At 41.9% G+C, this 13,431-nt stretch overlaps 1 protein-coding gene across 2 annotated transcripts in view; it reads right to left on the bottom strand.

The window, feature by feature from the left end:
* Positions 1-12,713, bottom strand: part of RGS11 (regulator of G protein signaling 11) — a 266,061-nt gene extending 253,348 nt beyond the window's left edge. For both annotated transcript variants that reach the window (XM_073636325.1, XM_073636326.1), the window contains exon 1: positions 12,577-12,713. In XM_073636325.1, coding sequence (XP_073492426.1) covers positions 12,577-12,639 — 63 coding nt within the window. In that variant the 5' untranslated portion in view covers positions 12,640-12,713. The remainder of the gene's footprint in view (positions 1-12,576) is intronic.
* Positions 12,714-13,431: the final 718 nt, after the last annotated feature.

The raw sequence follows: 13,431 nt of genomic DNA, 5'->3' as shown, positions 1-13,431 counted from the left end.
ACAGTCTGAGAACACACACAACACATAGGGCGCACACAGTCTGAGAACACACACAACACATAGGGTGTACACAGTCTGAGAACACACACAACACATAGGGTGCACTCAGTCTGAAAACACACACAACACATAGGGCGCACACAGTCTGAGAACACACACAACACATAGGGTGCACACAGTCTGAGAACACACACAACACATAGGGCGCACTCAGTCTGAAAACACACACAACACATAGGGCGCACACAGTCTGAGAACACACACAACACATAGGGTGCACACAGTCTGAGAACACACACAACACATAGGGCACACACAGTCTGAGAACACACACAACACATAGGGTGCACACAGTCTGAGAACACACACAACACATAGGGTGCACACAGTCTGAGAACACACACAACACATAGGGTGCACACAGTCTGAGAACACACACAACACATAGGACACACACAGTCTGAGAACACACACAACACATAGGACACACACAGTCTGAGAACACACACAACACATAGGGTGCACACAGTCTGAGAACACACACAACACATAGGGTGCACACAGTCTGAGAACACACACAACACATAGGGTGCACACAGTCTGAGAACACACACAACACATAGGACACACACAGTCTGAGAACACACACAACACATAGGGCACACACAGTCTGAGAACACACACAACACGTAGGGTGCACACAGTCTGAGAACACACACAACACATAGGGCACACACAGGCATGAGTATGCCTTCAGACATGTGCTAGAGGCCTCACCATACTCACACGGGGGTGCCACAGGACAAGAGTCCCAAGGACTCACATGCTGCGAGTTCAAGGACCCCTGCGGCCGGTACAGGTGGAGAGACTATTACATCTGATGCACGATTGGATATCGGTGGATTATTTTAACCCTGGGAGGGTTGATGTTTATTTGCCGAGCATGAGAATTCAAGGCATCTTCATCTGGTGAGTGCATTTCTAAAGGGGAGTGGAATCACCAAGTGCATGCGGTGTGGTGGAAGATTTGGAAGATATTATTTTTGCATAATGTCACATGTGCCAATTTTGGCTCATCTATGGACTGTTTAATCACGGACTATGATTACATCACCATTTTTTATTTGTGATTTACACTTGTCATTGGGTGGTTATTGTGTATTTTTCAGGCACTAAATGTTTTTTCAATAGAAATGTTGTGATACGAATTGTTAGAAAAGAATGGTGCAATCAATAGCCCTTAGCACTGATGCTCTTCTTGCAAACAATACATGATCTTCCTGTTTAGGAATCTCCCTGTTATATGCGTACAGGTTGGTGACAGAAGTCTATTGAATTACGATGGCTTGGTGCTTAGTAACATACTGGAGACAAGGTCAACATGATTTTTCAAAAGATGTCTACACAATGAGAAATAAATATTTAGCAGTCTATAGGAAAAGTCACTTCCAGTCGGGCAGGCAAAAAAAATCGATACTATTTCAATGATCACATACGTGCTGGATGTATGCATAGAAGCACATTGTTGTAGACTCCACTACATGTGATGGGGTGACAATGCAGGAGCACAGCCGAGAGACAGTTGTCACCCCATAAAAAAAGTGCCTGAACATTGATCTTCATGGCAGGATCACGGGTATTATTTTAATTATCATTTTGGATTTAAGATCAATTTAAGATTGAAAACTACTTTTGAAAATGACATTGACGTGAAATTTTAGCAAATAGGTTTATCTCTTCTTTAATAGTGATTTTACAGTGGGGACGAAAAGTATTCAGATCCTATTAAATTTTTCACTCTTTGTTATATTGCAGCCATTTGCTAAAATCATTTAAATTCATTTTTTTTCCTCATTAATGTACACACAGCACCCCATATTGACAGAAAAACACAGAATTGTTGACATTTTTGCAGATTTATTAAAAAAGAAAAACTGAAATATCACATGGTCCTAAGTATTCAGACCCTTTGCTCAGTATTTAGTAGAAGAACCCTTTTGATCTAATACAGCCATGAGTCTTTTTGGGAAAAATGCAACAAGTTTTTCACACCTGGATTTGGGGATCTTCTGCCATTCCTCCTTGCAGATCCTCTCCAGTTCTGTCAGGTTGGATGGTGAACGTTGGTGGACAGCCATTTTTAGGTCTCTCCAGAGATGCTCAATTGGGTTTAAGTCAGGGCTCTGGCTGGGCCATTCAAGAACGGTCACGGAGTTGTTGTGAAGCCACTCCTTGGTTATTTTAGCTGTGTGCTTAGGGTCATTGCCTTGTTGGAAGGTAAACCTTCGGCCCAGTCTGAGGTCCTGAGCACTCTGGAGAAGGTTTTCGTCCAGGATATCCCTGTACTTGGCTGCATTCATCTTTCCCTCGATTGCAACCAGTCGTCCTGTCCCTGCAGCTGAAAAACACCCCCCACAGCATGATGCTGCCACCACCATGCTTCACTGTTGGGACTGTATTGGACAGGTGATGAGCAGTGCCTGGTTTTCTCCACACATACCGCTTAGAATTAAGGCCAAAAAGTTCTATCTTGGTCTCATCAGACCAGAGAATCTTATTTCTCACCATCTTGGAGTCCTTCGGGTGTTTTTTAGCAAACTCCATGCGGGCTTTCATGTGTCTTGCACTGAGGAGAGGCTTCTGTCGGGCCACTCTGCCATAAAGCCCCGACTGGTGGAGGGCTGCAGTGATGGTTGACTTTCTACAACTTTCTCCCATCTCCCGACTGCATCTCTGGAGCTCAGCCACAGTGATCTTTGGGTTCTTCTTTACCTCTCTCACCAAGGCTCTTCTCCCCCGATAGTTCAGTTTGGCCGGACGGCCAGCTCTAGGAAGGGTTCTGGTCATCCCAAACATCTTCCATTTAAGGATTATGGAGGCCACTGTGCTCTTAGGAACCTTAAGTGCAGCAGAAATTTTTTTTGTAACCTTGGCCAGATCTGTGCCTTGCCACAATTCTGTCTCTGAGCTCTTCAGGCAGTTCCTTTGACCTCATGATTCTCATTTGCTCTGACATGCACTGTGAGCAGTAAGGTCTTATATAGACAGGTGTGTGGCTTTCCTAATCAAGTCCAATCAGTATAATCAAACACAGCTGGACTCAAATGAAGGTGTAGAACCATCTCAAGGATGATCAGAAGAAATGGACAGCACCTGAGTTAAATATATGAGTGTCACAGCAAAGGGTCTGAATACTTAGGACCATGTGATAGTTTTTCTTTTTTAATAAATCTGCAAAAACGTCAACAATTGTGTGTTTTTCTGTCAATATGGGGTGCTGTGTGTACATTAATGAGGAAAAAAAATGAACTTAAATGATTTTAGCAAATAGCTGCAATATAACAAAGAGTAAAAAATTTAAGGGGGTCTGAATACTTTCCGTCCCCACTGTATATATTAATAATAGATGTGGAGGAAAGGCACGGTTTATTGACGATCAATAAGCCTAAAAGGATGACGGATCGGCACCGTCCTTTGTTCCATTACACGCTGCTTAGCAAACAAGCCTGCAGATTCCATTTCAGCTAAATATAACACGCTTTATCTGGGAATTCGCTACAAACTGCTTGTCCTGACTTAGCACTGGCTGTAATCAGTACAGTGTAGAGGAGCGCTGATTATCATAGCAGGGAGGCTCCGAATATAGCTAAAACTCAACATGATTTTTTTATGTGGGTGCACGCATAAATATATATATACAGGGAAGTCCGAATTAAAGGGCATCTCCACCCGAGGCTGACACTTCAGATTTGCATCATTCCTGGCAAGCCAAATGACAGCGCATCTTCTGTCAGAGATTCTTGGACCGTGTTCAGACTGGCTATTTCTGTGATTTATTTTTTTACAAAACAAATGGTGGCATCACCCTCCCCCGATGGATTTCCCATAATACAAAAAAAAAAAAATATGGGTTTGTTAAGGTTTTGTAGGAAGGAGCAGAGACGTATAAAGGAAAATCTCATTAGACTTTGGCACTGGCAGCTCCTTTGGCACTGACAAAAGTGGCACCCTAAAAATGACAATTCCGTAAAATCAACTCTAAACCCAGAGGTGTAAGGCCGGCTATAATAGTTTATTTTACCTTTTTTTAGCTAATAACTAAGGAACAGTTATTTTTTTTTAATATTTGGAGAAGATCTTCATTTAAAAAATGCTTTTTCTAATATTTTATGTATTTATTTGTAAAATACTGAGGTCAGATAAAGGAAGGAAAGAGAGGAGAGGAAAAGGGGGAAGGAACGAAGAACGGAAGGAAGGAATGATGAAGAGGAAGGAAGAAATGAAGTTACATAGTAGTTACATAGTTACATAGTAGGTGAGGTTGAAAAAAGACACACGTCCATCAAGTCCAACCTATGTGTGTGATTATGTGTCAGTATTACCTTACATATCCCTGTATGTTGTGGTCATTCAGGTGATTATCTAATAGTTTCTTGAAGCTATCAATGCTCCCCGCTGAGACCACCGCCTGTGGAAGGGAATTCCACATCCTTACCGCTCTTACAGTAAAGAACCCTCTACATAGTTTAAGGTTAAACCTCTTTTCTTCTAATTGTAATGAGTGGCCCCGAGTCTTATTAAACTCTCTTCTGCAAAAAAGTTTTATCCCTATTGTGGGGTCACCAGTACAGTATTTGTAAATTGAAATCATATCCCCTCTCAAGCGTCTCTTCTCCAGAGAGAATAAGTTCAACGCTCGCAACCTTTCCTCATAACTAAGATCCTCCAGACCCTTTATTAGCTTTGTTGCCCTTCTTTGTACTCGCTCCATTTCCAGTACATCCTTCCTGAGGACTGGTGCCCAGAACTGGACAGCATACTCCAGGTGCGGCCGGACCAGAGTCTTGTAGAGCTGGAGAATTATCGTTTTATCTCTGGAGTTGATCCCCCTTTTAATACATGCCAATATTCTGTTTGCCTTATTAGCAGCAGCTTGGCATTGCATGCCATTGCTGAGCCTATCATCTACTAGGACCCCCAGGTCCTTTTCCATCCTAGATTCCCCCAGAGGTTCTCCCCCCAGTGTATAGATTGCATTCATATTTTTGCCACCCAAATGCATTATTTTACATTTTTCTACATTGAACCTCATTTGCCATGTAGTCGCCCACCCCATTAATTTGTTCAGGTCTTTTTGCAAGGTTTCCACATCCTGCGGAAAAGTTATTGCCCTGCTTAGCTTAGTATCGTCTGCAAATACAGAGATTGAACTGTTTATCCCATATCCAGATCGTTTATAAACAAATTAAATAGGATTGGTCCCAGCACAGAACCCTGGGGAACCCCACTACCCACCCCTGACCATTCTGAGTACTCCCCATTTATCACCACCCTCTGAACACGCCCTTGTAGCCAGTTTTCAATCCAGGTACTCACCCTATGGTCCATGCCAACGGACCCTATTTTGTACAGTAAACGTTTATGGGGAACTGTGTCAAATGCTTTTGCAAAATCCAGATACACCACGTCTACGGACCTTCCTTTATCTAGATGGCAACTCACCTCCTCATAGAAGGTTAATAGATTGGTTTGGCAAGAACGATTCTTCATGAATCCATGCTGATTACTGCTAATGATATCGTTCTTATTACTAAAATCTTGTATATAGTCCCTTATCATCCCCTCCAAGATTTTACATACTATTGATGTTAGGTTAACTGGTCTGTAATTCCCAGGGATGTTTTTTGGGCCCTTTTTAAATATTGGTGCTACATTGGCTTTTCTCCAATCAGCTGGTACCATTCCAGTCAATAGACTGTCTGTAAAAATTAGGAACAACGGTCTGGCAATCACCTGACTGAGTTCCCTAAGTACCCTCGGATGCAAGCCATCTGGCCCCGGTGATTTATTAATGTTAAGTTTCTCAAGTCTGATTTTAATTCCGTCCTCTGTTAACCATGGAGGTGCTTCCTGTGTTGTGTCATGAGGATAAACACTGCAGTTTTGGTTACTGAAGCCCCCCGATTCACTCGTGAAGACTGAGGAGAAGAATAAATTCAATACCTTTGCCATCTCCCCATCCTTTGTAACCAGATGTCCTTCCTCATTCTTTATGGGGCCAATATGGTCTGTCCTCCCTTTTTTACTGTTTACATACTTAAAGAATTTCTTGGGATTTTTTTTTGCTCTCCTCCGCTATGTGTCTTTCATGTTCTATCTTAGCCGTCCTAATTGCACCCTTACATTTCTTATTGCATTCTTTATAAAGTCTGAATGCTGAGGGTGATCCCTCAACCTAGTATTTTTTGAAGGCCTTCTCCTTTGCTTTTATATGCATTTTTACATTGGAGTTAAGCCATCCAGGATTTTTGTTCACTCTTTTAAATTTATTACCCAATGGGATACATTGGCTAATGCCCTTATTTAATATGCTCTTAAAGCAAACCCATCTCTCCTCCGTATTCTTTGTTCCTAATATTTTATCCCAATTTATGCCTTTTAGCAAGGTTTGTAGTTTAGGGAAGTTGGCTCTTTTGAAATTCAGTGTCTTTGTATTCCCTTTATGTTTCCTATTTGTGTGATTTATACTGAAACTAATTGACCTGTGATCGCTGTTACCTAAATTGCCCCGTATTTCCACATCTGTGATCAGGTCTGTATTGTTGGTAATCAGTAGATCCAGTAATGTTTTATTTCTAGTTGGTGCGTCTACCATCTGACCCATAAAATTGTCCTGCAAGACATTAAGGAACTGGCGAGCCTTAAATGAATGCGCGGTTCCCTCCGCCCAGTCTATGTCTGGATAATTAAAATCCCCCATTATGATAACACTTCCCATCCTTGCTGCTAATCCAATTTGTGATAGGAGATCCGTCTCCACTTCCTCCTTCAGGTTAGGGGGCCTATAGCATACTCCCAGTATTATTTTCCCCTTAGCTTCATCCCTTTGGAGCTCTACCCATAAGGATTCCACCTCCTCTCTAGCTCCCTCAGTGATGTCATCTCTCACATTCGCTTGTACATTATTCTTGATATATAGGAATACCCCTCCCCCTTTTTTACCCTCTCTATCCTTGCGGTAGAAGAGGAAGGAGAGGAAGTAGAAGAAGGAAAAAAGGGAAGGAATAAAGAACAGAAGGTAGGAAGCATAGTAAGGAAAGAAAGAAAAGAGGAGAGGAAGGAAGGAGAGGAAGGAGAGGAAGGAAGAAGAGGAAGGAGAGGAAGGAAGAAGAGGAGGAGAGGAAGGAAGAAGAGGAAGGGGAGGAAGGAAGGAAGAAGAGGAAGGAGAGGAAGGAAGGAAGGAAGAAGAGGAAGGAGAGGAAGGAAGGAAGGAAGAAGAGGAAGGAGAGGAAGGAAGGAAGAAGAGGAAGGAGAGGAAGGAAGGAAGAAGAGGAAGGAGAGGAAGGAGAGGAAGGAAGGAAGGAAGGAAGGAAGGAAGGAAGGAAGGAAGGAAGGAAGGAAGGAAGGAAGGAAGGAAGGAAGGGGAAAGAGGTAAGGCAGGAAGGAGGAAAAGAAGGAAGAAGAGAGAGAAAGCAAGAAAAGAAGTAAAGAAAGGTAGGAAGGAAGGAAAGCCAGAGGAAAAGAAGGAAGGCAGGAGAAGTATGAGGAAAGGAAGAAAGAAGAGGGAGGGAAGGAAGGAAGAAAGAAGGAAGGAAGGAAGGAAGGAAGGAAGGAAGGAAGGAAGGAAGGAAGGAAGGAAGGAAGGAAGGAAGGAAGGAAGGAAGGAAGGAAGGAGAGAAAGTAAAAGAGGAGAGGCTGGAGAAAAAAGTAGGAAGAAAGGAAGGAGAGGAAGGAAGGAAAAGAAGGATGAAGATGAAGGAAAGAAGGAAGGAGAGGATGAAAGAAAAGAAGGAAGGAAATATAGGCAGAAAGAAAGGAAGGAAGGAGAGGAAGCAAGGAAGTAAAAAAGTGAAAAGGAAGGGAGGAAGTGGGGGGGGAGGAAGGAATCTAAATCTAAATTTCCCTTTGCTTTCTATATCATAGGTCAATAATTTCTCATTAGACTTTAGCACCGGTAGCTCTTTTGGAACTGAAAAAGTAAACTTCCTTTCATGTCCCTTACCTTAAACCTTAAGCCCAACTGAACCTTCCATTATTACTATTGTAACACAGTCAGGCTGCATGTACAGTAATTAATTCCTAGTGCTGGCAGCATCTAGGAGAGTCGAACCTTGGCTCACATTGCTCTACTCAGCAGTGCTCTCACTCCCTTCACAGGGCTGTTGATTGGAGCAGTGTTTGGGGAACACGCCAGGCTGCTGGAGAGTCGGACCACTGCTTAGTGTTAGAGCCATGGTACAACTCACCTCTGTGCTGCCAGCACATAGTATTTTAACCCTTGCTGTAGCACCTAGCTGATTAAAAGAGTAAAAGCCCATATGCATTACTGTATTTGCAGTCTGACTGCATTAGACTATAAAATAGCAAGAATTCAGGTGGGATTTCAAGTGAATCTCTCCAAAACTAAAACCTGAAATAAAGGGCTGCAAGTTAGATACTTTTCCTGATGCCTATGACGCTAATCTCTGCAGTAGTAAGGAGGAACCACCAGCTGAAGAATCATCAGGAACCTATACTTCCAGGATTGCTGGACTCCAGGTCTTGTGTTGCCCTCAGTGGTTTATTCCCATGGCTTGTAGTAACATAGTGAGGGGAAGAAGAACCACAGAGCACAGATGGGTACCAGACTCTGCAAGATCTTTAGCTGGAGGTTTTCCCTTACTACTGCAGATATCAGCTGCACAGGAAGCACTTAATGTTCTGGATTTAACAATAGTGTAACTTTAGACTGACTCCAACACTTAACCTTACCCTCAGTGAACCCTAAAATGAACCCTAAACCTGAAGCTTTATGGCATACTATAATATATGACTATTTATAACTTATATTAATTTTATATTTTTTTGGACTTAATAATTTGTGTTATGTAACAGCTTATTCATTTTCATATTATGCAATGTATCTACCTCTTTATGTACAAATAGAATAATCTTGTTGATCCTGTCAGTTCACACATCAGTCACATCTAATTTTGGTTTTCTGCCGATGTTAGTTCTTCTTGTTGTCCTATTGTTGTCCTCGTATTGTTGTCCTCAGCTAATTAGATACTCATGAATGACGTGCGCACATTAGATGCCTCCTTCTAAACCCCAGTGTCCTCAGAATTGTACTGACAAAGCAACCAATGATGCTGTGGCCTGGCTGTCAGCAACCAATGACACTGCGCATCATTGATTCCTAGGATGCTGGCGGCTGGGCTGTACAGCATTATTGGTTGTTATGGTGCAGGCAGAGTTTTCTCCCCACCTGTCATTCTCAGACAGACATTTGTCTAGGGTTAGCTACCACCGAACGGTTCCTTATATCCTACATGGACTCCAGTGGTGAAATCTCTGCACCTCTACTCCCGAGTCTACAGTAGTGTATTTAGGTTTTCTGCTGCCTAGGCCTGATTACTTGTGAACCCCCTAATTTAAATATGACCCACCCCTTCCTGTCAAGGCCACACCCCTTGCTGTTTAAGTCCTGCCCTGAAATTTTCGAGTTGGGACACTAGTTCTAAAGGCCTGGGGGGCAATGGATTACCTTAATTTGCATAGATTTCCTCTCACTTCCTGTTTGGCTATGGGGCAGGAAGTGAAGGGAAATCTCTGCAATGGGACAGGGATGGTAAAAAATAAACTGACAGGGGCTATAACCTTCCCTTATTCTATCCAAAATGAAAAAAAAAGTGTTGCCTATAGTTCTACTTTAAGCACAAATTTCTGATAATTTTATGGAGAGGACTAAGAAGATATTACCATGCCAATGGTGCAGCAGAAAACCTATAGCACAGTGAGGAAGATTTGCGGTCCAGAATGATAGGACAGTCAAAATTAGAAGTGGTCCCCCCCCCACAGTTGCGGAATGCTGGCCACCTGCATAACGGAAGCAGTGCGGCTGATTTATGGTGTGGCGCTAGACTAATTTGCCTCTCAGCCCAGTCCACCCCATAAGACTGGCGCTACACTAACAGTGTAGCACAAGCCGGTGGAGACTCTTTCCGAGCTGCCCCCCTGCAAAGTGCTGCCCTAGGCCTGGGCCTTGTCGGCCTAGGCCAGGATACAGCGTTGCGAGTCTACATGCCCAATGCGGGGATCCCTCCCTGCTTGATTTTTTTTTTTTTTTGCTGCTGGCGACTCTGTACTTCATCTATGACTTGCAAACACTTAACTAAAAAGTCTCTTATGTGGACTTATCTAATAGATAGATAACTCAGAGGAGGAAAGGAAAGAGAGGAGAAGGAAGGAAGGAAGGAAGGAAGGAAGGAAGGAAGGAAGGAAGGAAGGAAGGAAGGAAGGAAGGAAGGAAGGAAGGAAGGAAGGAAGGAAGGAAGGAAGGAGAGGATGGAAGAAAGGAAAGAAGGAGAGGATGGAAGAAAGGAAAGAAGGAGAGGATGGAAGAAAGGAAAGAAGGAGAGGGAGAAAGAAAGGAAAGAAGGAGAGGGAGAAAGAAAGGAAAGAAAGAAAGAAAGAAAGAAAGAAAGAAAGAAAGAAAGAAAGAAAGAAAGAAAGAAAGAAAGAAAGAAGGAGAGGATGGAAGAAAAGAAAGAAGGAGAGGGAGAAAGAAGGAGAGGGAGAAAGAAAGAAAGAAAGAAGGAGAGGATGGAAGAAAAGAAAGAAGGAGAGGGAGAAAGAAGGAGAGGGAGAAAGAAAGAAAGAAAGAAAGAAGGAGAGGATGGAAGAAAGGAAAGAAGGAGAGGGAGAAAGAAAGAAAGAAAGAAAGAAAGAAAGAAAGAAAGAAAGAAAGAAAGAAAGAAAGAAAGAAAGAAAGAAAGAAAGAAAGAAAGAAAGAAAGAAAGAAAGAAAGAAAGAAAGAAGGAGAGGATGGAAGAAAAGAAAGAAGGAGAGGGAGAAAGAAGGAGAGGGAGAAAGAAAGAAAGAAGGAGAGGATGGAAGAAAGGAAAGAAGGAGAGGGAGAAAGAAAGAAAGAAAGAAAGAAAGAAAGAAAGAAAGAAAGAAAGAAAGAAAGAAAAGAAAGAAAGAAAGAAAGAAAGAAAGAAAGAAAGAAAGAAAGAAAGAAAGAAAGAAAGAAAGAAAGAAATCTAAATGATAGATAGATAGATAGATAGATAGATAGATAGATAGATAGATAGATAGATAGATAGATAGATAGATAGATAGATAGATAGATCACTGAGGTCAGAGGAAGGAAGGAAAGAGAGGAGAGGAAAAGTGGAAGGAAGAAGGAAAGAAGGAAGGAATTAAAAGAGAGAGGAGAGGAAGGAGGAAAGGAGGGAAGAAGAGGAAAGAATCAGAGGAAGGAAGGAAGGAAAAAGGGAAGGAGAGGAAGGGAGGAAAGAAGGAAGGAGAGGATAGAAGATAGAAAGGAAGGAGAGGATAGAAGATAGGAAGGAAGGAGAGGATAGAAGATAGGAAGGAAGGAGAGGATAGAAGATAGAAAGGAAGGAGAGGATAGAAAAAAGGAAGGAATGAAAGGATGTAAAGGATGAAATGAAACAAGAAAGGGAAAGGAAAAAAGAAAAAAAGAAAGAAAGAAAGAAAGAAAGAAAGAAAGAAAGAAAGAAAGAAAGAAAGAAAGAAGAAATCTAAATTAGAGATAGATAGATAGATAGATAGATAGATAGATAGATAGATAGATAGATAGATAGATAGATAGATAGATCACTGAGGTCAGAGGAAGGAAGGAAAGAGAGGAGAGGAAAAGTGGAAGGAAGAAGGAAAGAAGTAAGGAAGGAAAAGAGAGGAGAGGAAGGAGGGAAGAAAAGGAAAGAAGCAGAGGAAGGAAGGAAAAAGGGAAGGAGTGGATGGGAGGAAATAAGGAAGGAGAGGATAGAAAAAAGGAATGAAGGACATGATGGAAAAAAGGAAGGAAAGAAAGAAAGAAAGAAAGAAAGAAAGAAAGAAAGAAAGAAAGAAAGAAAGAAAGAAAGAAAGAAAGAAAGAAAGAAAGAAAGATGTAGAGGAAGGAAAAAATAAAGGAAGGAATCTAAATTAGATACAGATAGATAGAGCTAGATACAAATAGATAGATAGATACAGATCGATGGCTAGATAGATAAATAAATAGATTTACAGACACATACAGATTATTTTTCTTCATTGGGATTGCTGTGTTATGTAGAGATAAACACATGAACATTCTAGTTCATAGATCAGAGCTCTAATGCTACAACTGAATACAATGTTCCAATCACAGTACATGGGGAAGAAATCACACTCTATGAGGACAACATGTCATTTTCCTGCAACTGAATAATTTCTGTATTTCAATAATAAATTCCTCTCCATAAAGTGGTTCTCCAGTCATGTCAGGAATAGGACCGGTCCGGAGCCCACTACAGGTTCCTGTCAGTCTGGCGGTCCTCTGAGTTTACTCACCACTGACTACAAAAAAGAAAAAGCCAAACAATTTTCCAATGGGAGAATTTGGTAGCCTTCCAGCCATGGAGGTACTACAAGTCACAGCACTGCCCCCTGGCTCCTGGAACAGATAGCTGTACCTTGCTTTGCAGCCTGGTTTAGAATCGCTGTGGAAATGGAACCCATCACTCTAGTAGAATTTAAACATCCACAGCCCAGAGCAAAAAGTGCCATTCAGCCCCCAATCAGCAGCATGAAAACAACAAGACTCACCTTGGCCAGACATGACATTTGCACTTTATAATTCTTGCCTTGCTGGAGATTGTTAATGGTCATGGTGAGGATGAGGATGACAGGCTGCTCCGGAGGATGAACTGTGTGTGTCTCCTCTGCTTGCAGAGTGCAGTGAGAGCAATGAGCGCCTTGGCGTCCTTATTCCTCCTGCTGGTTCTGATGCCACCTTGTGGCAATCTTGCAAAATGCATCTATTTAAGGGAAAAGACAATGAGCATATTTTGAAGCACAAATGCTAAGATAATAATAATAATAATAATAATAATAATAATAATAAATAACAACCCTGCCATATTCACAAGTCTGTATTTGACTTAATGCACTAGGCATACACCTACATTTGCCCCGTTATATAATTATAACCTGAACCCAGGACCTCTGATCCAACCTGTTGTTCCTTCCTGGGCATAACCCAGTGTCCAAGAGCGGGTCCCATCTGGAACAGGACAAATAGAGCCAACACTAGGTTCTTTAAAAAGAACATTTTCTTTACTACAGAACATGAACAGTCAGCCATATAGGATAATGGTGGTACCATCCTTAATGAGGTTACAACAGTTCTTGAAATAAGGAATGTAAGAGACCTATGCCCTAGCAGGAGATAGAACATAGTCATGGCATTTCAAAGGAATGGAATCAGCCTTACTCCACCAAGTAAGAAAAGTCCATATGTAACCTCTGCCAAAAGGAACATGGAATGGCTACCTGGATACATCATTCTTACAGACAGGTCCTTGGGGAGAAATCCTGCTTGCTTTTTCCCTCAGACTGAAGACTCACCAACCCCCCTGCCCAAAAAATACTTATAGCCCTCCAGGAACAAACTAGACTGGC

The sequence above is a fragment of the Aquarana catesbeiana genome, linkage group LG06 (genome assembly GCF_042186555.1).
Source record: "Aquarana catesbeiana isolate 2022-GZ linkage group LG06, ASM4218655v1, whole genome shotgun sequence".
Classification (NCBI taxonomy): Eukaryota; Metazoa; Chordata; class Amphibia; order Anura; family Ranidae; genus Aquarana; species Aquarana catesbeiana.
Note: the sequence above shows the minus strand (reverse complement) of the source record. Positions and strands in the feature narration are given on the sequence as shown.